The 23,184-nt window shown below is 44.8% G+C and overlaps 2 protein-coding genes and 1 long non-coding RNA gene across 3 annotated transcripts; 1 reads left to right on the forward strand and 2 right to left on the reverse strand.

The window, feature by feature from the left end:
• Nucleotides 1-655: 655 nt before the first annotated feature.
• On the reverse strand, nucleotides 656-2,317 carry UTP3 (UTP3 small subunit processome component). The gene has a single exon (XM_067557030.1). The coding sequence runs from the start codon at nucleotides 2,177-2,179 to the stop codon at nucleotides 722-724; it is 1,458 nt and encodes a 485-aa protein (XP_067413131.1). The 5' UTR covers nucleotides 2,180-2,317; the 3' UTR covers nucleotides 656-721.
• Nucleotides 2,318-6,227: 3,910 nt separating this feature from the next.
• Nucleotides 6,228-15,967, reverse strand: LOC137158973 (uncharacterized). Its single transcript, XR_010921513.1, has 2 exons — nucleotides 15,819-15,967; nucleotides 6,228-6,824 (listed from the first exon to the last, which is right to left on the reverse strand). It is a non-coding gene; the product is annotated as an uncharacterized lncRNA (long non-coding RNA).
• On the forward strand, nucleotides 11,911-21,666 carry JCHAIN (joining chain of multimeric IgA and IgM). Its single transcript, XM_067557032.1, has 4 exons — nucleotides 11,911-12,066; nucleotides 17,681-17,813; nucleotides 18,899-18,979; nucleotides 19,979-21,666. Exons 1-4 carry the CDS (start codon nucleotides 12,003-12,005, stop codon nucleotides 20,178-20,180), a joined length of 480 nt encoding a protein of 159 aa, XP_067413133.1. The 5' UTR covers nucleotides 11,911-12,002; the 3' UTR covers nucleotides 20,181-21,666.
• Nucleotides 21,667-23,184: the final 1,518 nt, after the last annotated feature.

The raw sequence follows: 23,184 nt of genomic DNA on the forward strand, positions 1-23,184 counted from the left end.
TTAGTAAGTATAGAAAATACATAAACTTACAAAGGTAGCAGCTTTCCATTGAATTGCTAATTATTGTTTACTAGACTATGTTTTTTTCTTTTTAGTGATTCATTGCATTGTATAATTAGATTCTTATCTAAATCTTATCTCATCTGCAATTTTTCAAAGAATCAGAGGAGTCCTACCCAACCTGCTTCCCACCCCATCATTAGTATTTCACTCCCTTCCCTCACCATAACTTTTTCAGCTGCTTAGGCCATGTCTACACTAACTGTACCGATGCAGCCGTGTCCCTGTAAGATCATTTGTGTAGCTGCTCTATGCAGACAAGAGAGAAGCTCTCCCACTGACACAACACTGTGCACACTACCACTTATGCCAGTGAAATTTATGTTGCTCAAGGGTGTTTTTTTTTTTCACACCTCTGTGCAACAGAAGTTTTGCCGACATAAGTGGTAGTATAGACATGACCTCAGAGTGAAAAAACACAGTACAGGGAAAGTTACAGTATAGTGATACAGGGAATAGCTCCTGTATACAACATTGAGTGTTCTAGGTTATTTTTCAGAAAGGAGTACAACTAAAAGGCTGGCTGAACACATTCTCTTTAAAAAAAATCAGTATTCTCTCTACATTAATAAAATATTTTAAAAAATCCACAATGTTCTATTTATAAATGATTTATTGTGTTCACATCCACTATCTTCAGGTCCTTGAATTGCAGAGAGAATCATTTAAGCTTAATGCTTTTCTTAACTCCAGCACGAATGCCAGACAGTTCACCACCATATCTTTGCTCTTCTTTTCGAACCTCACGAACCTGGCCCTTTCTGCGAATTTTGGCACGCCTGAATTTCTCACGATGCTTGACTCTTGGGTTACGATCAATCTTCTTCCTTTTGGGTGTGAGGCCTTTATTCTTGGCAATCTGATATGTTATACCTCTCTTTTTATTTGGATCTTCTTCTAGAACCACTTCCTCTTCCATAGCATTCTGATCTTCTCTTCTCTTCCTCTTGAGTTTCATTTTCTCCTCCATCTCCCTGTAATATTTCAAGGCAGCCTCTTCATCTAATTCTGAATCATCTCTTGGTTCTTTAGCAGCAGCCTCAGAATTAGAAATCTCAGGAACAGCTTTTGGTTTATTTTTATTAACAGTCCTCTGAAGCAGCGTTGTGGGTTTCTTCTTCCTTCCTACATCATTTCTCTCATTACTGTGGAGTTCATTAAGGAGCCATTGGACTTCTGAGGATAACTTTTCATCCACAATCCCCAAGTCATTGATTAAATTTCTGTAAGTAACTAGTCTTTCAATAACAGGGTGGCCCTGAACTGGAATTCTCTTTGATTTCAGAACCAAATAGAAGCTGATATTGGTGCAATAATTCAAATAGAGATGATACTTGGTCTGCAAGTAGCGGCTGCCTTTTCCCTTTGGGATGATCCCATTCCTGACCATGTGCATGAGTGGATCCAGTTCATCCTTGAGCTCAGTTAACTTGGCTTCAAAGTCCTGAATCAACTGCAGCAGCTCAGGTGATTCTTGCTGCAGCAGCTTCAGTTGCTCCTTTCTGGAAAGTGCCTCCAAATCCTTGGCGATCTTTGGCCCCGTCTCCATCCGCTGGGCACTGCACTGCTCATCCGCATAGGCCTGCACCAGGTCCAGCCCGTAGTCCTCCTCGCCCAGGGTCTGCGCTAGCCGCTTCTGGATGGCCTGAGCCTCCTGCTCCTCCTCCAGCTCCTCCGCCTCGGCCTCCTCGCGGCCCTGCTTGTTCTTCGAGCGGGCAGCAGCTCCGTAGTCCGTGTCATAATAGAGCTGCTTGCGCTGCCCCCAGGAGAGCTCGTGGGGGAGGCCGGAGCCCCTGACCGGCTCTTCCAGGTCGCTGTGCATGGACAGGTCCCCGTCCTCCTCCTCCTCTTCATCCCCATCCTCCTCGTCGCTCTCCTCCGACAGCTCCAAGCCCATCACCTCCTCCTCGCTTTCCTCCTCCTCCGCCGCCTCGTCCTCCTCGCTCCTCAGCGCCCCCATCACCGCCTCGAACCGCGCCTCGTGGAAATCGTCCACCTCGTCCGTGAAGCTCTGCGAGGCCAGCAGCCCCGGTTCGCGCCCGGCGGGCTCCTCCCCGGCGGCATCCTCCTCCGCCTTCGGCAGGCTCCGGCGCGCCACGGCCCGCCGCGGCCTCCCCATGCTACGGGCAGCGCGTGTCGGTGCTGCGCGGCTGTGCAGGCGCCGGGCGGGCGTCACTCACACGCGCGAGTCTCCTTCCCACTTCCGGTTACGGAGCGCTCCTGTGCCATCGCCGTTCTTGTCCCCACGGCCGGCTCCTCACTTCCGGCCGCCGTTCCGGAGCCAACGCGATTCATCCCCGTCACCACGCCGCGCCTTCTTCCGGCAGCTGTCATGCGCAGCGCTCTTCCGGTCGCTCGCTGACGCTGTGCAACCGCCATCTCCTTCCCGCGTTCGGCTGCCCAGCGTTCTCCCGCCCGGGCCAACCAGCGCCCTTCTGCCATCAGCCCCCCTCCGTGGTGTAGCCCTGCGCTCTGGCCACGCAGGGGCTGGCAGGGGGCGACACTGTGATGTCCCTTTTAGCCCCGCCCGCGTCGCCTGAGAAACGGGCCTGGTGGCCATGAGGGGGCGCTTAGCGCCTCAGAGCGGCTCCTGCAGGATCCACTCTCCTCCCCTCCCCCAAAGCGAGCAAGTGTGCAAAATCCGGACGGGGTGGGGGTAATAGGCGGCTATATAAGAAAACCCCTGGAATATCGGGGCTGTCCCTATAAAATCCGGAGAGCTGCTCGCCCTACCCAAAGCTCCGGTCTTTCTAGGGACCCTACAACAGTGGCTGGTGGGGTTCTCCAGCCAGCACAGGTGGGTCCCAGCCCCCAAGGGACACCTTTAACCAGGCGCACGCTGTAACCGGCTCAGCTGAAATGAAAGTGTTACCTGGGCTTTAAGGACAGTTTTCTAGCATTAAACCAGAAGGATTGTGCTAACTCCATGGGGAACGCGGCGGTTTCGCCTGTGAAGACAACAGACAAGCCTTTCAAATGCAGAAGATTTTAAAAGGCCAGGGCCTTTTTTCAGCTTCCCACCCACTTCTCAGCCTGTGTGGAGCTTGCTAACAAAATGCAATTACAAAAGAAGAAGGGACAGCCTGATTCAATGGATGGGGCACAGGACTGGGAGCCAGGAGACCTGGATGTTATTCCCAACCCTGCCAAATGAATGTGTGATGTTGGATAAATCAGTCTTATCTCTCCCTGTCTTAGCTAGCCACAGCTGTAAAATAAAAATGACAATGCTTGCACACCTTTGTAAAGTGCTTTGAGCTCTACATATATAATAGGAGTACTAAACATTATGATTAATAACAAAGATTTCATACTAAAAATGGCGTCTATGTATTTCCAGATTTGGTCAGGGTGGTTCAATCAGTGAAGAAAGCTGGGAAACACTGACTTCAATGAGATTACACTAGGGATAAATTTGGCCCAGGGGATGATTTCTGTCATTAACACTGTGCTATTCCATTGAGGTTACATAAGTGTGAGAAACAAAATTCAGACCTCTTCTATATGTAATAATGAGACTAAAACATCCTAAGGAAAAAGCACACAATGAGATGTAACTAATAATTGGTGCCAAAAAAATAAGAAGTGAAATGACATATAGACTCAACATGACATTGCACCGTAGCAGAAATTGGCAGCTACTTTGTCATTAGTGTATCTCCACCACAGCAGCACAAAGCTTTCAAAATGTCAAGTGACATAGTCAATCAAGTCTACAAGTGTTAGCTGCCATTGCTAGTGAAACTGAGCTGATAAAATAAAGGCACTTCCACAACGGATATTTAAGACATCATTGTAACTTCTGCCCTAGTTTGCTAGTTTAAGTGAATAAAGAATAAATGCAAATCTCTCAGCAGAGCACTACTCACATGCTTTCTGTATTACCGATACACAGCAGTCAGCCACATCTAATATAGGTTCAATTTGTAGCTGCAACATTTTGGTTTGATAGTTGCTTTCTTTGCCACTATCTTGCCCTCCTGTCTCCTGAAAGGGACTGGTATACATTAATTACAGAGGGAAATAGCACTAGATGAACCATATGGGTGAGAAAATTAATTGGCTACAGTTATCATTCCATTGATCATACAGGAGGACAAGTTTGGATTCAGCTCATAGCATTGTGGTGTTGCCATACAACATCATCATGTCATGCTGCAAGTTTGGAAGAAGCTTGTGGTCCAGGACCCAATTCCTAGAGCACAAGGGAAAGGTTTTGATTAGTAACATATTTGGCTTCAATGAAAGTTGTAGACTGAAGCCAGAGTTCTCTGGGTTTCTCCTCCCTAGTTGTGAGTTCAAATCTGGGCTGAGTTTCCCATTCCCCTCCATCAGCTATGGCCCATCCACTGACCTTGTGGCTCAATTAACACAGCTGGAAAATTGGTTAGAAGATGACAGCTCATTTAAAAATCAGACATTGCTGTAAGCTAAGGGAAGCAGGACTTTGAGCGATTTACCTCCTGACCTGGCCAGAGGAATAGTCCAGTTTGTCCCAAGGGCACTTGATAAAAGCTGCTGCTTTCATGCTATGAAGGCCCTGGTTTGAGTCTTGCCTGTGACAATATACATGTTGCCTACTCAGGGCTAAATTCTGCTCAAGTTACTCAAAGGAAGTCAATAGGGTACTTTGTGTTAAGTAACCCAAGCAGGATTTGGCCCTCAGTAAGCCTATTCACCATACAGGGACTTCACTAATTGGCTAAGTCCTTTCTACTGTATGTGTTCTCTGTTTGGCAGACATAGGGGCAAACAGTCAAATTTTCAGACGGCTTCAGCCCAGCTTTAAAACTTGACTGTGTGTGCAAATTTTGCATTGATGTGTCAAGTAACTGAATGCAAGTGTAGTGACTGCAGCTACATAAGAGTGTGTGTGTGCAACTTGTGTACACCCAATAGTCAAGGCCATATTTTGAACAGAGGGCCCTATAACTGCATATGAAAAAAGTTTCCGTACATTGTAAGCTCTTTGGGTGAGACATTCTTTTTTTTCTTCGTTTGTATAGCAACTAGCACAACAGGGCCCTTCTTGGTTCCTGACTGGGGCTCCAAAACATTACCACAATACAAACAATAATTTGTATTCCTTAGGGCAGAATCAGTGACACAACTCTGAGAAAGTATTGTCAAATGCTGACTCTGCAGACAAAATAATGTCTTGAAAAAACTGTGGCTTCAGAGTTTACAGGCAAATTTAAACTTCGCTGCTGGTGGAATAGAAGCTAGATCAGGTATAGAATTACCAGCTTGCTCTGGACTGTAAGTGATGCCATTATTTATAAAAGGAATCCTTTTTAATCAGAACGACTGATTTAAAGAGGCTTAATTATGGTTACAGCTGGCAGCTCTGTTTGGGCGAGCATCTCTCAGACCATGCAGGGAGCAGTAACCAATGCTGCCATGTGGAAGGGGATTTTTGAAGAGGAAATTAGGAGCTTCCCCCCCCCCCCCCCTTCGTGTTAAAAGTAGGTGCTCATTTTTAGGTGCCTTTTGGTAACAACCATTGCAACACTTCCCAGTGATTCAGCCTAACAGAAAGAAGAAGATCTGAAGTGCACCTGGCATCTGACTGCCTGTTAACTGAAACTGCTCACTACTCAGTTCCCTGTAACCAGACTGCTGAAGTATCTCTCACTCTAGGTCACAAAGGAAGGACAAGACAATACTTGAAAAACTATCTGAACATATAATAGGGACAGAACAAAAACTGTCCCGACCTCTTGCCCTTTACAAAGACCTCCATTCACATGTAAATATCTCTTATAACAGGCATGAGAGTGCCCCTTGCAATTCAAGTTTTCCTTTTTATGTTTTTTTCTGTGTGTATATGCACTTAGATCTCTCTGGCTGGTAGATTATGTTCTTTGGGGCAGGGATTGTGCCTTCATTTGTATTTGTACAGCACCTAGCATTCTGTAGGTACTACTAGAAACAATAAGCAACTACTAGATAAAGTTGACCTCTTAGGAATTTTCATTTTCCCGAATTATAACTCACCTGAAATTTTGTTCCTTTTCTTTGCTAAACTCTGTAAGCTATGGAGAGATTAGGACTGACAATTGTCAGAGGTGCCTTAATGCGTTATGGGCCTGATTCTTATCTCACTACACATTGGTGTAAGTCAGGAGTACCTCCATGGAAGTCAATGGAATGGCATGGTAAAATGGTGTGAAAGAAGAATCATGCATGTTGGATTTCCTGCAGCACTGCCCACGGATATACGTATTAGTCATCTAAAGCTTATATTTTTATGGTAGCATCCACTACATGCTAAGTGCTTTCCAAGCATTCAAGAAGGGTTAGTCCTTCACCAAGGTGCTCACAATCTAAAAGGGGACAGAGATAAGGAGACAGAGTCTGGGAAAGGGGAATAACAAACAGAGAATGTATATGCAAGTCCAATGCAGAAAGCCTTAAATGTTGGCAGGATAGGGTCCTCACAGATGAACTCAGGGAGGTCCCACCACAGTAGGAAGCTTCATGAAAGGAGGCACAGAGGGGATTCTGTGAATAGCTGACGTAGAGAGACAAGGACCGAGTGCAGGTCAGGAGCCATCCCTCTGTAGCTCTCTCACTTCTCTTTACTGACGTCACACAATCCTTCACTGATTGCAAACTTCAGTTAGTAACCATTTCTGGAGCCCTGCTTGTTCTGAGGATCTAACTGAGATGTAAGTGGCGCATAGGCCTTGTGCTACCTGTGCACAGAGATGAATTTCACCTTCCATCCACTACTGAAATGCATCGGGGGAGCAACACAGTACCTGGCAAAGAAAGCACAGCAATGTTACACAACAGTGCAGGGCAGTAGCTGAAGAAGCAGACTGCATCCAGTTGAGACTGCAGAGACTAGTTAGGAGGATGCCTATAAGTGACAGTAGAATGGAATTTGGCCATAAAAAATCTCTGCTTTTATTAAAGTGCCAAGGGACCTTTAGTGTCATGAGAGATCAGAATCTTCATTTTACTTTCTCATCTGAAAGAAAGTATCTCCAGCAGGAGAGCACCCCATCACAATGCAGGAAAAAGTTCTGCCAGCACCAGTTACGGTACCTTTGCAACTCCTGGCAGCATTTTCTCCCTGGAGCTGGAGTCTCATCCTAATGCTGTCCAGTGCTCAGCTTATGAGAGCCGGTGAGATTATAGGATGCCAGGAGATGCCTACAGGGATATTGGGCAAATTAATACCTAGAATAACTCTGATTTCAGCAGTTATGCTAGATTAGGCCCCTTGGTTGTATTATGTAATTTACATAATATAACAAAGTGCCTAATTTGGCGTAACTGGGTAACGTAATGGGCCTAACGTGGTGCTCTGTGGGTAATGCCTAGACTCCTTCGACTTTAGCTGTACTGTTTGAACAAATTCTGTTTGGGGATTGGATATTCAGGGCCAGATCTTCAGCAGTATAAACTGGCATAGCTCTATTGAAATCTATGGAGCTATGCTGATTAACACCAGATAAGGATCTGGCCCTTCGCCTGTGCAATTTTTAAGCCATCTTTATTTTCCTTCTTGTCTACATGCATGTTTCCTTTTATAGCTTCCACTCTGAGTCACGAGAGGCACCTAATCTACCCTTTCAAGGGGGAGGGAGAAAATCAACACACACTGACTGAAATAATTCTGTCATTAACAAATGCAGAAAGGTATGTCATATGGCAGAATGAGTCATAATAAATTATGTCTGATGCACTCAGATGGTGAAACCTTGGTCTGGTAAATTAAGCGGACATATACCATGCCCAGCAACAGTTCTATGTGAAACAAGTGCAGGTGCTAGTTTATTTAAAAACCAAACCACGGAACAGGTGCAGCTTTTCTTATTAATATAAATATTTAACCACAAGGAGAAAAACAAGAAACTTGTCAAACTAACATTAAAGTTGCCTTAGTTGGAAAGAAGGTTCAGTAATATAGATTTAAGGCTGAAAACTCAGGTTGACACTACAGCCTTCACTCAGGGCTTGTGGACAGTAAACAGGGGTGCAAATCTAACCCACACTAGCTGCCACTCATTCATTGTCCATGTGGACCCTGCTGACATGCGCTAACAGTTCTTTAGTGAACTTGGATCTTGCCCTATTTCAAAGGAAGGTAGCTCAATGTGCACTAAGGAATGGCAGTGTGTGGCTTCAGGGGTCCATACAGACCATTAATGCATGGCAGGCTAGAGTGGGGACAATTTACACTCCAGCTCGCCACAAGCTAAATGTTCCCATCATCTTCTCATGTCTAATAATCATAGTGGATGATTCCATTGTCATGTTGTCACAGTTTCCATTGTCATCCTTTTTGCACATGCTCAACTTCCCAGGTAAGGGTTGGCAAGATTCCCCGGGGTGCAGTTGCAAAGGCGGCCTCTTGCTTGGAGTGGGGAGGAGGAGGCAGCAGCACAAACTGAGGTGTGGCTTATTTCCTCCCTCACACCAGGCCAGCTTGCTGGCTGGCACACCAAGGGGGCTTGGACCCATGGCTGTCCCCTTCCTCCAATCCACCCCCTCCTGCCCACTTGGACACAGGGTGGGTGGAGGAGTAGCTGCTGAGCTGCCCCTGCTTTCACCCTGCCCATGCCAACATTATGATCCATGTGGGTCTTACGCGGCTGTGAATGGGACAGGGGATGGCCTCTTACAGCCTGCAGAGGACCAAGGCCCTAGAGTCTTTCAAGTGAAAAAAACTGTAAGCTGGCACCTGAGGTCAGAGGCAAATCATGGGGGTGAAGTCTGGCTTCATTGAAGTCAATGGCAAAGCTCATTGACTTAAATGATCAGGATGGGTCAATGGGCAGGTGCCAGGATTTCACTCTCCAACTTTAGTGGAAGCAAGATCAAGCCCTATATGGTCAACACTGAAGTGCTGCCAACCCCAAGAACTCAGAAATCATGAGTCAGGCTTCCAAAATTATGAGGTTTTTTTTTAAATCAATAACAGTTGGGTTCACTTTCTTTGTCTTTTTGTTTCTGAACCTTTAGGGCTCATATTTTAAAGCTTTTTTGCTATGAACTCGAGGGCTAGAAACTTACTTTAAAAAAAAATTAAAGCTGAGATTTGCCTATCATCCCATGCCTCACTTCAGAAACAAAGTTGTTAGGATATCAGTATATACTTAAAAAGTAAAGCACCTGGCATGAGGATGAAGCAGTCTAATCCCAATCTAAGGGTCCAATCTGAGTGTGTGTGTGGGGGGGTGGGTAGAGGTATGTGTGCAGTCAGGATCAGACTCTCAAGAATGTAATTTGCCAGGGTGCCTAAAGTTACTGTCCTAAATTCATCTTTAGGCTCCTAAATATAAGTGGCCTGATTTCTAGGGGTGCTCCCTAGTGAAGTCAACGGATCACACAGGATGTAAATCAGCACCTCATTTTACCCTCAGGTAAAACATTCATGAGGTTGATCTTTGATTTTTTTTATTAAACCCTGCTGCATAGGCAGAGTTGGCCAGAATCAGCCTCCTTTGCATATTCTGCTTTTTGCTGCTTGCGTTTTCCGCACTTGATTTTTTTTTGTTTTTAAACCTATCTTTGGATTATAGAACAAATGACTGAAACAAATAGCAATTGGAGAACAGAAACTCCCTCATGGTTAACTCAAGCTTATTTTTAAACCTGTGCTAAAGGTGGAGTTCAGTAGACATCCCAACAGCGAGAGCAATAAGAAAGCTCCATATAACATCTAGATAGAAATGCTTTCTAGACATCTTGCTATATAGAAGAAAAGACAGAATGGCAAGTTCTGCTTTTACAAATGTGCAGCCCAACTGATTGTACTGAGGTTTGCACAGATCTCAGAAACAGCAAAAGAATTTTTTAAGACAAAAGAATTGTGACAAAATGAAATGATGATGGAAGCTGTGACGGACACCCATCCATCCTACCATTGGTGGACCCTTGCATGAAGATACTTGTTAGTCCAGTGCAAATGCTCTTTGCATTGTGCCAATGTCCCAAGACACATCGGTGCTCAATCCAGCCCCTCTTGCAGTCAATGAGGAAACTCCCATTGACTCTAATAGGTGCAGAATTCAGATCACAGTTAGTAAGATGTGCAGTGAGGGAAGAGAGCCTGTGAGTTAGCTTATCTGGAGCAGTATGTGTCCAACACATATCCCACTGACAAACACTTTAAATATAGATCTCCCTGGCAGCAAGGCCTAGTGGGTACATCTTAAATTGGGAGTGAAGAGATTGAACGAAGTTCTATTCCTGGCTCTATTATTAATTTGTTTTGCTCTGCCTCATTTTTGCTATCTGTAAAATGGAGGTGGGGGGAATCATTTTTAACATCTCTTTTGTAAAATGCTCTGAGACCTATGGATGAAAAGTGCTATGAGAAGGTGTCACTGAAGAGCTCTTTTAATGATAGAAATGGAGTTTCTGTATATGTGCATAGCGTTCCAGGAGGGTGGTGTGCTGTATTAAAAAAGCTTTACCAGAATGAGTTGCATCTTACCCCACAGAAGTGCCAGTAATAACTCATTACCACCCCACACCCTCATGTATTCCATATCAGCAATATATTTGCCAGAAAAATTAACGCACAGGTATCTTAGGCTACGTCTCCACTGATGGCGGCAAAGTCGCCGCCGTCAGATTGACTTATCTGGATCGACTGAGCGGTCAGTGAAGACCCGCTCAGTCGATCCAGAAGTCGACGCTGTTAATCCACCCCCTCAGGTGGTGTAGCGCTGCATCGACAGGAACACGGTTCCCATTGGTGCAGTGCAGTGAAGATGGTGCACAGAAGAGAAGCACAGCAGTCGACAGGAGTTACGCAAGTCGACTGCCGCTGAATCGCCGAGGTAAATGTAGACCAAGCCATAGAGTGTTTTAAAAATATTTCCTGTATCCTTCCACCTGCAGTCAGCTGCCTTGGACCTTCTCCAGTCCCAGTCAGATATAGGTAGTAACTGAGGTAGGAGAGGAAGGATGGCCCAACGGGGGAGGGGGTTTACTACCCAGGGACCTGCATGACCCAGGTTCAGTTTTCTGCTATGTCACAGACTTTCTGCATGAGCTTGGACAAAGCCCTGTTGTGTCTCTGTTCTCTGTAGATTAGGGGGGGCTGGAGAGTAGCTGGACACTGGTGAGACACCCCTGTGACTGAACTGATCATGGGATATATGACTGGTAACTGACATGTATTGTTATCCAGCAGGGTAGTCAGAGAGGAACAGGGGTTCCCCAATCTGCCTATGCAGACATTAACAGGCAAGGAGAGGTATAATGCCTAGTCATCTCTTAGCTTTCCTAAGTAAAGAGGCAGTGCTCTTTAGCAGATAAAGCACCAGGCTGGGATTCAGGAAACCTGAGTTCTATGTCAGCCTCTGTTTACCCTTCACCTTGTCTATTTGGATTATAAACTCTTTGGGGCAGGGACTGGCTCTTCTGTACAGTGCCTAGTACAATGGGGCTCTGAGCTTGGATCCTCCGGCTGCTACTATAAAACAAATAACAGTAGCCCAAGAAAGCCATTTTAAAGTCAGATTTCACAGGACATCACAGGACAAGAAGCAAGAGCTGTGTGCCACTGTCATTCTGGGAATCCCCACCTCCATCCCTAGCCCTAAGTGTAACTGCCTGTAAATGTGCCACTGGTCTAGGAATGAACATTATCTATCCTGGCCCCGTGGTCAGCATAATTTTGTGCCCCTTTTGGGATCAATTGCTGTTTTGCTGATTGCTTTGCAGCAAACAGAGTTAAAAGTGCTGCAATAATTCTACCCATCAGTACAACTTTGAATGAACTAAATCTTCATTTGAGCATTAAACCAACTGCAGTGTCTGGTTTCAATACCCCCAACCACATCGTACAGCAATGTTACAGTGCTAGCACTCTGGGCTGTTATTTTAGGAAACAAATAGCTCTATCATTTGCACACACCCTTATAGGCAGATGACACTCCTCTAAACTCAAGTTCTTCAAAAGAAGGGAAGGCAGGATGAAGACCTCTTTGTTATTGTGGGGAGCCTTGGCAGTTTTCTTTGGGGTTGCTCTTGTGTCAGGTAGGTGTGAAATGAAATGAAGACAATTATAGATCATGCTTAAATGTAAACTTGCATTTGGGTAGCTCTGCTGAACAGCCTTCTGTCAGCAATGATCTTAATAGGCAGGCAACAAAAGCCTGGGTCTGCTGGGTCCTGACCCAATGCCCACTGAAATCAGTCTTCACTGGATTTGGCTTGGGGCCTTGGTCTGTCTCTGCACCAGATGAGTTGCATTTTGAAAATTCCTATTGCAGTACTAAGAGAGTGATCGCTAGCTACTCAGTATGTCTTAGTATTCGCTGTTATTAATAGGAGTTCTGCATCAATGAGCTGGAAGTCCATGTGTTTTCTCTTCCTCCTACTTAGGAAGCTCACAAGGCTGACTTCTTGCTAGAATTAAAGGCTTCTTAATACTTTCTGAGTGTATCTGGCTGTTACAATAGGGCTGGATTCTGATCTCACTATAGTTTTATACCACATAACTCTGCTGACTTAAATGGAGTTATTCCTGGTTTACATTGGTCTAAGTGAGATAAGAATCTTGCTCATAAAGAATAGTAAAAATGGTTGACAGGATTATGGACTATGGACTATTTTGATGCAACTTCTTTACACAGAGATGGGTTTGGCTCATTGGGTCAAATTCTATTCTGTATTTGATTCTGCTGCTAGCTGGAAGAATACATCCCCATGGTCCAGTACATCCTGCATTTTCTCTAATCCTGATAACACCGAGGGCAACATTTTGCATTAATTTATAACTTCTTTAAAAGTATTGATTTCAGGGAGATGTAGCTGAGTGCAGAATTTGGCTGTAGGAGTGTGAAGTAAATGGTGACAGTAGTCAATGGTCAAATATGCCAGTTCAACCAAGAACTGAACTTGCTTCTTCTCACTGAAAGTATTATGGCCTCTAATGTGTGTGCAACTCACAGTGAAGTCTATGTGAGACAAGTGCCTCTCTGACAGCATAATTTGACCCATTTGTTTTTAAATTAATACATTTTGGGTCTAATTGGATTTATTCTTGCTTTAATAATAGAAACGGTTTAAAATTCAGCAGCATGTGAGCAGCCATTTTGCCATTTCTTTGCTTTAATATGCTGCAGATGATTATTTATTGATTTTATAGAATGCCACTCCACATAGCATGGTATTTTACACAACAACCCAATGTTAAAAGAGACATTTCTCATGAAAATCCATTTTATGCTCAGCCACATGCAGTATAGATTTATCCAACCTCTACGGCGGCATTCATATGTAGCTCTCTCAACGGTCTATTTAACCACTGCTAAACTTTGCTTCTCCTAAGGAGTTTTTGTTGCTCTATTGGGAATGGAGACATTATTTATACAGCCGGAGTGTCTGGTATGATGGCTTATTCTCACTTTTGTGATTTCTAAGATGTTTCAAATTTTACAAAAATTACAGAGCAACTATTGTTAAATATAATTACATTCATTATTATTATAGGTGAAGTCAGTGGCGTTACACCATGGATTAATTAGGTCCATTATTTTAGTGTACCATAATAGTCTTTAGAGCATGTCTTCCTAAGTGTTCAATAATGCTGTGGTATGAATAATACATAAATAATCCAGTTACAGAATGAGAGCCCGATCCAAAGCCTGGCTACACCGGGGGAGTCAATGGACTTTAGATCAAACCTTTAGAGAGGAGAGTTACATTGGCAGCAGAGGGAGATGGAAAGGCAGAAGAAAAGGCTACAGAGATGAAATCTGACAAGAGATCAAGAATCAGTGAGGCAGAGACACAGGACAGCTCTAAGTTTCAGAAGAAAGAATTCTTGTTTCATCAGTTAACTAGATTGCGGAGGGGCAGAGAACAGAGAAAGATAAGGGCTATGAAACCTGAACCATAGTTATATCAAATATGATTCTGGAGTTCTGTACTTTGGGCATACAGTAATGGGCTATTAAAATACTATGGCATCAGAAGAGTACAGTGTAAAGAGTTATACTCTATCTACATTATTTGCAGATAGGTCCCCAAATAGGTTGGGACCCCCATTGCACTAGGTGCTGTACAGACACATAGTAAGAGATAATACCTGCCCCAAAGAACTTAATATCTAAATAGACTGGCCAAGGGTGGGAGGGGAAACTGAGGCACAAGGCAGTGAAGTGACTTTCTCAAGGTTACACTGCAAGTCAGTGGCAGAGCCAAGAACAGAATGCAGGGCTCCTGAGTCCCACTCCAGTGCTCTATCCACTAAAGAACACTGACTTCATTTCTAGTGAAGAACAGCCTTGCTGAGGCTTCAGTCAGGATTAAAACAGCATCAGAGAGCAGTTAAGAATGGAAAGTCTTTGGAATGGGCAGGAATGGGATCATCTGATTTCAGATGTGGCCTCTAAATTTGCACTCGCACACTGAATACGATCCCCTTCACACACCACCCACGGAATTTATCACTTGTGTGAGCCCGTGACAGTGCACAAAAACTGCTCACGCACATGTGCTCAAGTGCAAAGTTGTGTGTGCAAAGATGGAGGCCCCATTGAAAGCCAGCTTTCTGGTAACTCAAAGACTGCAATTCACCAGAGCCACTTAGGGCCTGTGCAGCTTTTAAGTCACAGGAAAGTCAAAGTAGGGCGTAAGTGGGATGTAAGGATATGTCTACACTGCAGCTGGGTGCGTGCATCCCAGCTCAAACACACGTGCGCTAGTTCTGCAGTGTGGCCAGGGGTAGCACAAGCTAGCCAGCTGAGTACAAACCTGCCCAGCTGCCTGGAGTCGTGCCGGGGTGGCTAGCCCAAGCCAGTGCCCTGCTGCTGGGGCCACGTTGCTATTTTTAGCACGCTAGCTCAAGCCAAGCTAGCTCTGACGTCTGTCTACTTGAGCTAGGAAGGGGTATTCCCAGAGATGGGGTCCCAAGTCTCAGCCACGTGCCTCTGCACAAACAACAACCCTCCGGCCAAAGAGGCTCAGAGTCAAGCTGGTGCTTGTTCAAGGGGTTAACAATAGAACTACACTTGTATCTAACCCAGGCAAAGCGAGGAGCAGACCTGAGTCAGGATCTCTGGCAGGAGTTACAGTGTGTGTGTGTGGGTGTGTGTATTTCTCATTGGGTCACTTGAATCTGTCCACGCACTCTGAAGCTGACCTGCATTGTGAGCTCAAACTGATGGGTCTTGCTATGTGGTCTCAGCTGTCCTCTTAACTCCAGGTTGTATGTCAATAAGAGTCCCTTTGTCCAGGCAGAAGCAGCTGGCTCTCCTCCAAGCAGCTCCTAGACTCAGTATCTCCCCAGCTCAGGGATACTGCTGCTACTGCTCTGCTCAGCTCTTTGTTTTCTCTCTCCACATCTTCCCAGTCTTATTCCACATCCCACCCCCTCCGTTAGTTGGCTCAAATCCTCCCAGCTGGTCCATAATTAATTCTGTGTCCGCGTTTTAGAGTGACACCTCCAATCAGGGTTGTGTGTATGCTAGGTAGACCAGATCTAATGCATGCCTCTGTCTACTCGTGCTGAAAAGCACTCTCCCAGATGCAGAATAGCTGTGCTCTATGTGGCATGCAGGCCCTGTGCTTGCCTTCCACATGTGGATGAATTTCACCCTAGCTGCTAATTCCTCCTTTGGTGCTAAACTAAACAAACAAACCCAGAGATCTCAACTTCCATTTTGTGAACCACTTAGTGATGAACAGCCCCCCTTTCCCCCTCTTTTTCCCCCCCCAAAAAACAAACAAACAAACAAAACACCAGGTGGTTTAGCCAGACCCCCCAGAATTCTGTTGCTTACCCAAGCCTCCTGTGAACTATCCAAGCCTCTTAGGTCTGCAGAGTAGGATGAGGCCATGTTCTTTCTCAAGGATCCTGGTGCTTCCAGCCAAGCTGGAAGTGCTGTGAGAACAGTCTCTCTGGTAGTGATTTGGCAGTTGTGCGTCTGGTCTCGACAGGGAAGTGCAGAACGATGTGAATGTGACGGGAGGGGAGATTAAGTGAATTTTATGTGTGGGCTGGTTCTTCCTTATCTGAACTAGCGCCTCGATCCCTGATCCTGAGCTCATTTAGACAGGGAAGGTCAAAAGCCAAGGGCAGAGGTTCGCTACAGGGTGTGAAGAGATACGTCTGCATTCCTTACAACTGGGAACTGCATGTCGCAGGGCCCCAGACCCATCCTCTTCCAGGATACAATGAGCGAGAATCCTTCTTGTGCTGAGCGATGCAGCCTGCTCTCTGCTGGGCTCAGGGCCAGCCTCGTTCCCACCTTCTTCTTGTGCACACGGACCACCTCGGTCTGGTAGACAGACTTCCTGCTGCTTTCGCCACCCAGGCTCTTAATCTTTTCATGTCTGTTCCCAGCCTGCAAACAGGCGAGAAATGAGAGGTGTTCTTGAGGCTGACTCCTACCAAGTGGCCCCAGCCCCAATGGCCAGAGTCCTCTTTGAAATCCAGACAGGCAGTGAACCCTCCAGCAGTGCATAGATACACTGTAGGATCTGGCTAGCTATTCGTAGCTCTGTTTCACCAGTCTGCACACACAGCTGCCGTTGCGGCAGCACATGGAAAATCAGGTGCCCAAGGGGTTTTGTTGCACTGACGTTGGTTTCTGCCTTTGGAGAATTTGGCCCTGAGTATTTGCGGGTCGAGCCCTGCTGTCGCCAACAGACACAACGCTGTCAAAGTCCATGGCTCTATTTCTGCGATGGGCAAATATCATTGTGTAAAGACAAAGTAACTGTTTAGGAGCTATAAAAATGCCAAAACTTTAGCAGAAGGGTTTCAGAATTGCCAGTGGGAACCTCCCCCTGACTACTGCGTTCTCTCTCTGCTTTTGAGGAATGACTATGAAGTTAGGACAGGTTCTGACAGTGCTGTTGAACTGCCTAGCTTTGGAGGGCTTCCCCCAGCACTGAGGAGAGGCTGGAATGCCGGTGGGGTTGTTACCGCTCATGCTCCAGGCAGCTTTGGGATGGCAGAGCTCTGTGTTGGTGCTAACTTGATGTAGTGTACAGGAATGGTGGGTGGGGAGGTGTTCCCTTTAAAGAGCTATTGGCCCTGGTGGTCTTCTCTTTCAGTAGCCAGTGTATATCTGAAGCTAGGCCTTCCATGTTATGTATGTGTAGGAAACACAGGTATTTGGACCCTACTTGGCCCATGGATTCCTTCATATTCTGCTTGCTGTATAAAGAGCAAAAGACAACCCTGGAGCTGGCTGGTGTGGAGCAGAACGTATTCTTTGGCTCAGTTTGGGGCATTCATTGGCACCTGTTTAAGAGGAAATCTGCACCTATTGTCTCCCAGACTCTCTTCAGATACGCATCATTTGTGGCTTCCTTCCTGACTGCCTCCCCCTTTCATGCCCAGCTGGTTGAGCAAGTGGCGGAAGGAGACCACACTGACTTTGGGGCTGAGCAGTGAGGGGTTCAGTTTTTCAGGAGGGCCTGGCCGTGCCTGCACTGGCCTGGCCTTACCTTTAATAAATCTAGACTTGTTGACAATGGCTGAACAGATGATAGATGAGAACCACCCCGGCACATTGTACAGTGCTGAGCAGTTGATAAGATAACTGAAAAATACAGTAAATCAATTAACGGAACTGAAAAGAATTTTCTTATCTCTTGTTTTTCTCTCCTTTTAAAACCCATCCTGTGTTCCTAGGTTATGAGGATGAGGATGAGGAAGAGCACGTCCTAGCTGATAACAAGTGTAAATGTGCAAGGGTGACCTCGAGGTTTGTCCCTTCTAAAGACAATCCTCAGGAAGAAGTTCTGGAGAGAAACATACGGATCATGTAAGTGGCAAACAATTCTTGATTTTAAGCAGGTAATGATGAGGTAACATGGTGCAGCAGGTTCCTTTTCTTTGTCTCCCTTCAGCATATTAGTTATGGGACATGAGAGGGTTTCATTATGTCCTGGTTTTCATGTTATAGTGTAAGTAATGCCCTGTAGCGTATAGGGCTAGTGAATGGCCCATGTCACACTAAATGTTGCTGTGTCACTCGCTGAATTCCAGTTGGATGGTGCTTCTTCCATCAGTCCAAAAAGCAGCTCAGAAACATTTCTGAAGGGTGACAGTCGCTTTGTAAGAGACACTGAAGGAGACAAGAGTAGCCTTTCTCCTGTCCTGATAATTAGGGACACTGGCTGGCACAGAGCATAGGATTGCCATTCCAGAGTGGACCCATGGTCCACAAGTCTGATATTTTGCCCCTGGGAGAGGCCAATGCCTGATTTTTCAGGGAATGCCAATCTCCCATGATACAATTAGCTAATTAATTATCAGCTCACAGGGGCTAATTCCGCTCTCTTTACTCCCACTGAGTGAGGGGAGCTTTCACTGAGTAAGGAGGGCAGCATAGGAGCCATGGGAGTTCACTCACTGCAAGGAAGTGAGGTAGTCACCCACCCATCAGAAAGTGAACTAGTCTCATATGTGTCATGTCCCAGTTTCCACCAACTCAAGAGAGAGCAGGAGGAACATCAGTGCCATGATGTCATTACTGAAAGCATCACCCCTGGCTAGTGGCACTTATAGACATTATTCCATCACTCACCAGTGGCCCAAAACATTGCAGTGCTTTGACACCATCCAGTCTTTCAGTGCTGGTGTCTGGCAATGATCCAAGAAAGACCCTGTCACTCTTGAGGGTATGTGAAGGCTCAGTGCAAGTATAACACATATCCATTCTACAGATCAAGTTTCTGAAACTTCATGGGGGTGGAAAGGAAAGAGAGGAAAATATCTGAACACAGAACACGATAAGAACTTGGATTCTGTCAGTCAGAATAATAATGGCACATTGTGTAGCTTGCAAAATTCGTTAGAGCAATTTGTGGTAACTTGATAATCCTGTTCTTTTTCTTTTCCCCTTAGAGTCCCACTGATGAGCAGACAGAACATCTCTGATCCCACCTCACCAATCAGAACCACCTTTGTCTATCGGATGTCTGAGATGTGAGGAATTTTCTTTACTGCATTAATTTCAGAACACTTTGCCCTTCCATCCCACCGTGCAAAGCATCTCACAAATATTAATTAATGAATCCTCACCACATCCCATTAGACAGATATGGAAATTGAGGCAGAAGTTAAGTGGCTTGTCCAGCATCACAGGAGTTCTGCTATAGAGCTTGGGAACAGAACAAGTTCTCTCAATGTCCACTCCTGTGATTAAATCACAACACCATCCTTCCTATGGAGAGGAAATTGAGGATTTACCCTGGTGAATTTAGATGTAGAATCTAAACTAACCCCTTAATAAAATGTCATTTTTTTCAATAGTGCATTGCTGCAAATAGCACCAGTATATTAAAATCCAATTACCATGTGACAGCATGGGGCAAGAGCTGGACCTTAACCTTCTAGTACAGACAGGGGTGAAGCCGGCAGAAATCTCACTTCTGCAAAGAGCCTGCTCCTGCTGAATCCAAAGAGAGTGGGATTCACGTTGTGTAAGTGTGAGCAATTGGAACCAAATTCTCTGCTGGTATAACACATGATTTTATCTGAGTCTTGCAATATTTGAGGTTTTAAGTGGAGTCCCAGCTCCTGGAGTCATGTGATCACAGGAGACTCTCAGCTTTCCTTAGAGACGAAAGTGAGTTTCTAGCCCTCCTGGTTGCAGAGAAAAACTTGAAAACATGATCCCAGTGCACACTGAAGGCTCAAAAACCAGAAAGCAAATAAAAAGAACCCTACATTTATTGTTAGCCAAGCTCAGCATTTTGGGGACCTGATTCCTGATGGTTTGGGACTGGCAATGCTGCCACAGAGAATTTGGTCATTGGCTCCTAATTCAGGATTAGGCTCTGGAGCAGTCAGGCCCTAAGTGACAACAAAGCCCGACTGATGTGTGACTGCCAAAGTAGCAATGAGGACTTGAGCCCTCCCCCGTGAGGTGGCCTCTTTCAGTGACTACTGCCTAACATGCATTCCATCCTGTCTGTCTTCCAGCTGCAAAACGTGTGAACCCAAAGAAGTGGAGTTGAGTGACCGGATAGTTACTGTTGAGCCTAGCAACAACTGCAGCAGTCCTGATACCTGCTACACTTATGACCGGAACAAATGCTACACCACGACCTTCCCTTTTCTCTATGGTGGGGAGACCATGACCATCCAAGCTGCCCTGACTCCAGCATCCTGCTATGCGGATTAGATTAAACCACTGCTGTTAGAGTGCTTGTTATACTGTAATCTCCCCCCATGAACCAAAGCACGTTTAAATTAGCATGGTAGGAAAAACAGTGTCTGAAATATCAGCTCCTCACAGTTAAGGTGTTATCTGCATTAAAAGTAATTCCCTCCCTCTGTAGCACAAAAATAAACTGAATAATTAAACTAGTTATGCATTGTGGGCAAAATCCTATACTATGGGGCGGATCCTCAGCAGGTGTAAATCAGAGTAATTGCATTGAAATCAAGGGCGCAATGCTAATTTACTCCAATGGGGGATCTGTCTCTGTCAGTCTTCATTCAGTCCTGACTCAGACAATGTTCTCATTAAAATCAATGGGAGTTTTGCCCAAGTAATGAAGACAGGATTTGGTCTTTTCAGCACATAGAAACAGTGAAATCCAAATGTCATGCAAGCGTTTGGATTTAGATTTCCATGACCATGTTTTCCAAAGCAATTTCTCCAGTGTCTTGGTCTTCTTAGTTAATGCAAGACCTTTAAGCTGAGAGAGAGAATGCTACTGCACATAAAATATTAATGTGTAATTTGAGATGGCCCCTTGTTTGTGTTCTTTTGGAAAACCTCACTTAAATGATCTAAAATAATCCTCTGCACAAACTTTAAGTAACACATAACCACATTGCTACAGTTCCACCTATAAGCATAATAGAAATCAATGCTATTATTGAGAAGGAGACAATTCAGGGTGGGGCTTTCAAAGATGCCCAAGGGATTTGGACATCCAATTTCCATTGATTTTTAATGGGCATCCTAATCCCTTATGTGACTTTGAAAATCACATCCTCAGTGTATCCCAGCATATTTAGAGAAGACAAAGGATCTTGCTGCTCTTGAGTATTTTTAAATGGTGCCAAAATACCATGTGCTATGGGAATGATAAATTATTCTTTCACTGTCTATTTGAGATTGAGCTACCTACCAATGATATTTCGCTGGCCTGTGTTTCCACACTGATAATTTTGAATGCTTTCTTTAGTTGATCTGTCACTGTGGAAAACAAGTTATTTCTTTCAGTTTAAGTAAATAAATGGTCTGGGTCCTGATTCTGCATTCAGATGTGCATTGGCAGCCTTTGGGCCTGCTTTGATCTGATTGCAAGAGTGGGGCTTTCTTCTGGTCTTCTACATCAGATTCCTTTCCTTTGTTGGTAGAAGGAATTCTCACCCATCAAACAGGCTGATATTGCATTGTACATCACATTTGAGTGCATCATAACTTGTATTTTCACTAGGCAGTCACGTATGCAAGTCCATAAACTGTGTGCAGCATTACCCTTGGGAAGGCTGATACATTCGTCCCTGTTATAAAAACTGATTGAAAACCCCTAGGCTATTCTGTGAAACCCTGGCATATTTTATGTTGTAACAAAATAGAGCAAGAGCCATGTACCCATGATTTCTGCTTTGTTAGCAAGAGTGAAGAAATTAAATAGATTTTTCTGCAACTATCTGCGTGTGATGTTTAAATGGCATTAAAAGGAAGAGTCTGCTGTGTAACGGTTTTCCTCCAATCTTCAATGTGAAGAAGAAAAATTTGCACTAAATAACTGATTATAATTACAGGCAAACCCATCATAAAGTATTAATTAGGTGCATATACTTTCATCAAGGAATTTCAGTGATGCAGTAAAGCTCAATTGCTCAATCCATCCTACTTCAGCAAGAATGTTCGAAGTGCTTAGCATGTTGTATGAATGGGCCACTATGATCCAGTTTAGACCCTAATCCTGCACTATGGCACAGAGGTCCGCCCACATGTTATAAATTGCAGGATCAGAGTCTTACCATGTGTCTGGCATATTAGGTCTGCACAGCAGTGCCTTTAAATAGAAACCAAAACAGTGCTTTTCACCAGAGCTGCCAGTTCAAATCCAAAACACCCGCCCTATCAACAAGATGGCAACCTTTAAAGCGCCCACATTTGATAAACAAAATTAAGGCCATAGAAGATTAAAATATTCCATTTAGCCAATTTTATATCACAGCCTGACATTAAATGACATACATCTCTAATTTTATTTTTCCCAGCTTATGAAATAAGATTAATTAAGAAACAAAAAACACATAAAGGAAGAAGAAAGCCTTCAAAATAACCATGTCAATACACTTTGGAAATATTTTAAGGAGAAACCACTATTGACAGTGTCTTTCTGGGTACACAGCACTTCTGAAAGCCAGACCACTTATTCGGGGGTTAAAATGTGGACACCTTCAAGCACCTTATTGTGAGGCCTTTGCTAATGTCAGTGTATTAAGCAGGTAGGAAGAGACTGAACTTTATTTCCTGGCGTCAGTCACCTATTAGGGTCAGGGTTACAAGAGTTCAATATTCCTTGTCCCAAGGCAGGGGTCCGCATCCACTGTGGCCCTTTCTGATTCACTGCTGACAAATTCCTAGAAGTAAAATATGTCAGGGTAAGGCCATTAACTCAGTGGGAGTTTGGAATGTGCCTGGGAGTCACACTTGAATGAGAATGAGGAAGGACGGTCCAGTGGTTAGGGTTCTAGCCTACGAATTGCCACAGCTGAGTTCAACTCCCTGCTCTGCCACAGACTTCCTGTGTGTCAGGGGAAGTCACTTAGTTGCTCTGTGCCTCAGTTTCCCCCTGTGTATCATGGGGATGATAGCACATCACTATCTCGCAGGGTGTTGTGAGGATAAATCTGTTAAAGCGTATGAAGTGCACAGGTAGTGAGGGAATGGGTCCACATTGGTACTTAAGAGAACAAGTCCCTACAGCCAACGTTGTGTTTGTCTGTGAGTAGGAAAGCAGAAATTGCAACAAGAGCATGCAGACATTGTGGAATAAGCGGTAAAGGTGTTGTCAGGGCTGTGAGCTGCAGGATTCAAGTGGACCTTACTGCAAGTCTCCTGGCAAAAGCTGGTGCAACACTTTGAAAATTTAGGAACAACGGTTCCCAAAGCAGGTGCTATGCAGCAAAAGGAGAGCAAATGCTTTCAGAGG

Source organism: Emydura macquarii, unplaced genomic scaffold (assembly GCF_026122565.2).
Source record: "Emydura macquarii macquarii isolate MOO-44397 ecotype Brisbane River unplaced genomic scaffold, CSIRO-AGI_Emac_v2 contig_1790, whole genome shotgun sequence".
NCBI lineage: Eukaryota > Metazoa > Chordata > Testudines > Chelidae > Emydura > Emydura macquarii.

What these genes read in the sequence shown, in the direction of transcription:
- UTP3 (XM_067557030.1), bottom strand. Translation starts at nt 2,179, where the DNA reads ATGGGGAGGCCGCGGCGGGCCGTGGCGCGCCGGAGCCTGCCGAAGGCG.
- JCHAIN (XM_067557032.1), top strand. Translation starts at nt 12,003, where the DNA reads ATGAAGACCTCTTTGTTATTGTGGGGAGCCTTGGCAGTTTTCTTTGGG. An exon ending in TGGGGTTGCTCTTGTGTCAG is followed by an intron (nt 12,067 to 17,680) that starts GTAGGTGTGAAA and finishes CTGTGTTCCTAG; the next exon opens with GTTATGAGGATGAGGATGAG. An exon ending in GAGAGAAACATACGGATCAT is followed by an intron (nt 17,814 to 18,898) that starts GTAAGTGGCAAA and finishes TTTTCCCCTTAG; the next exon opens with AGTCCCACTGATGAGCAGAC.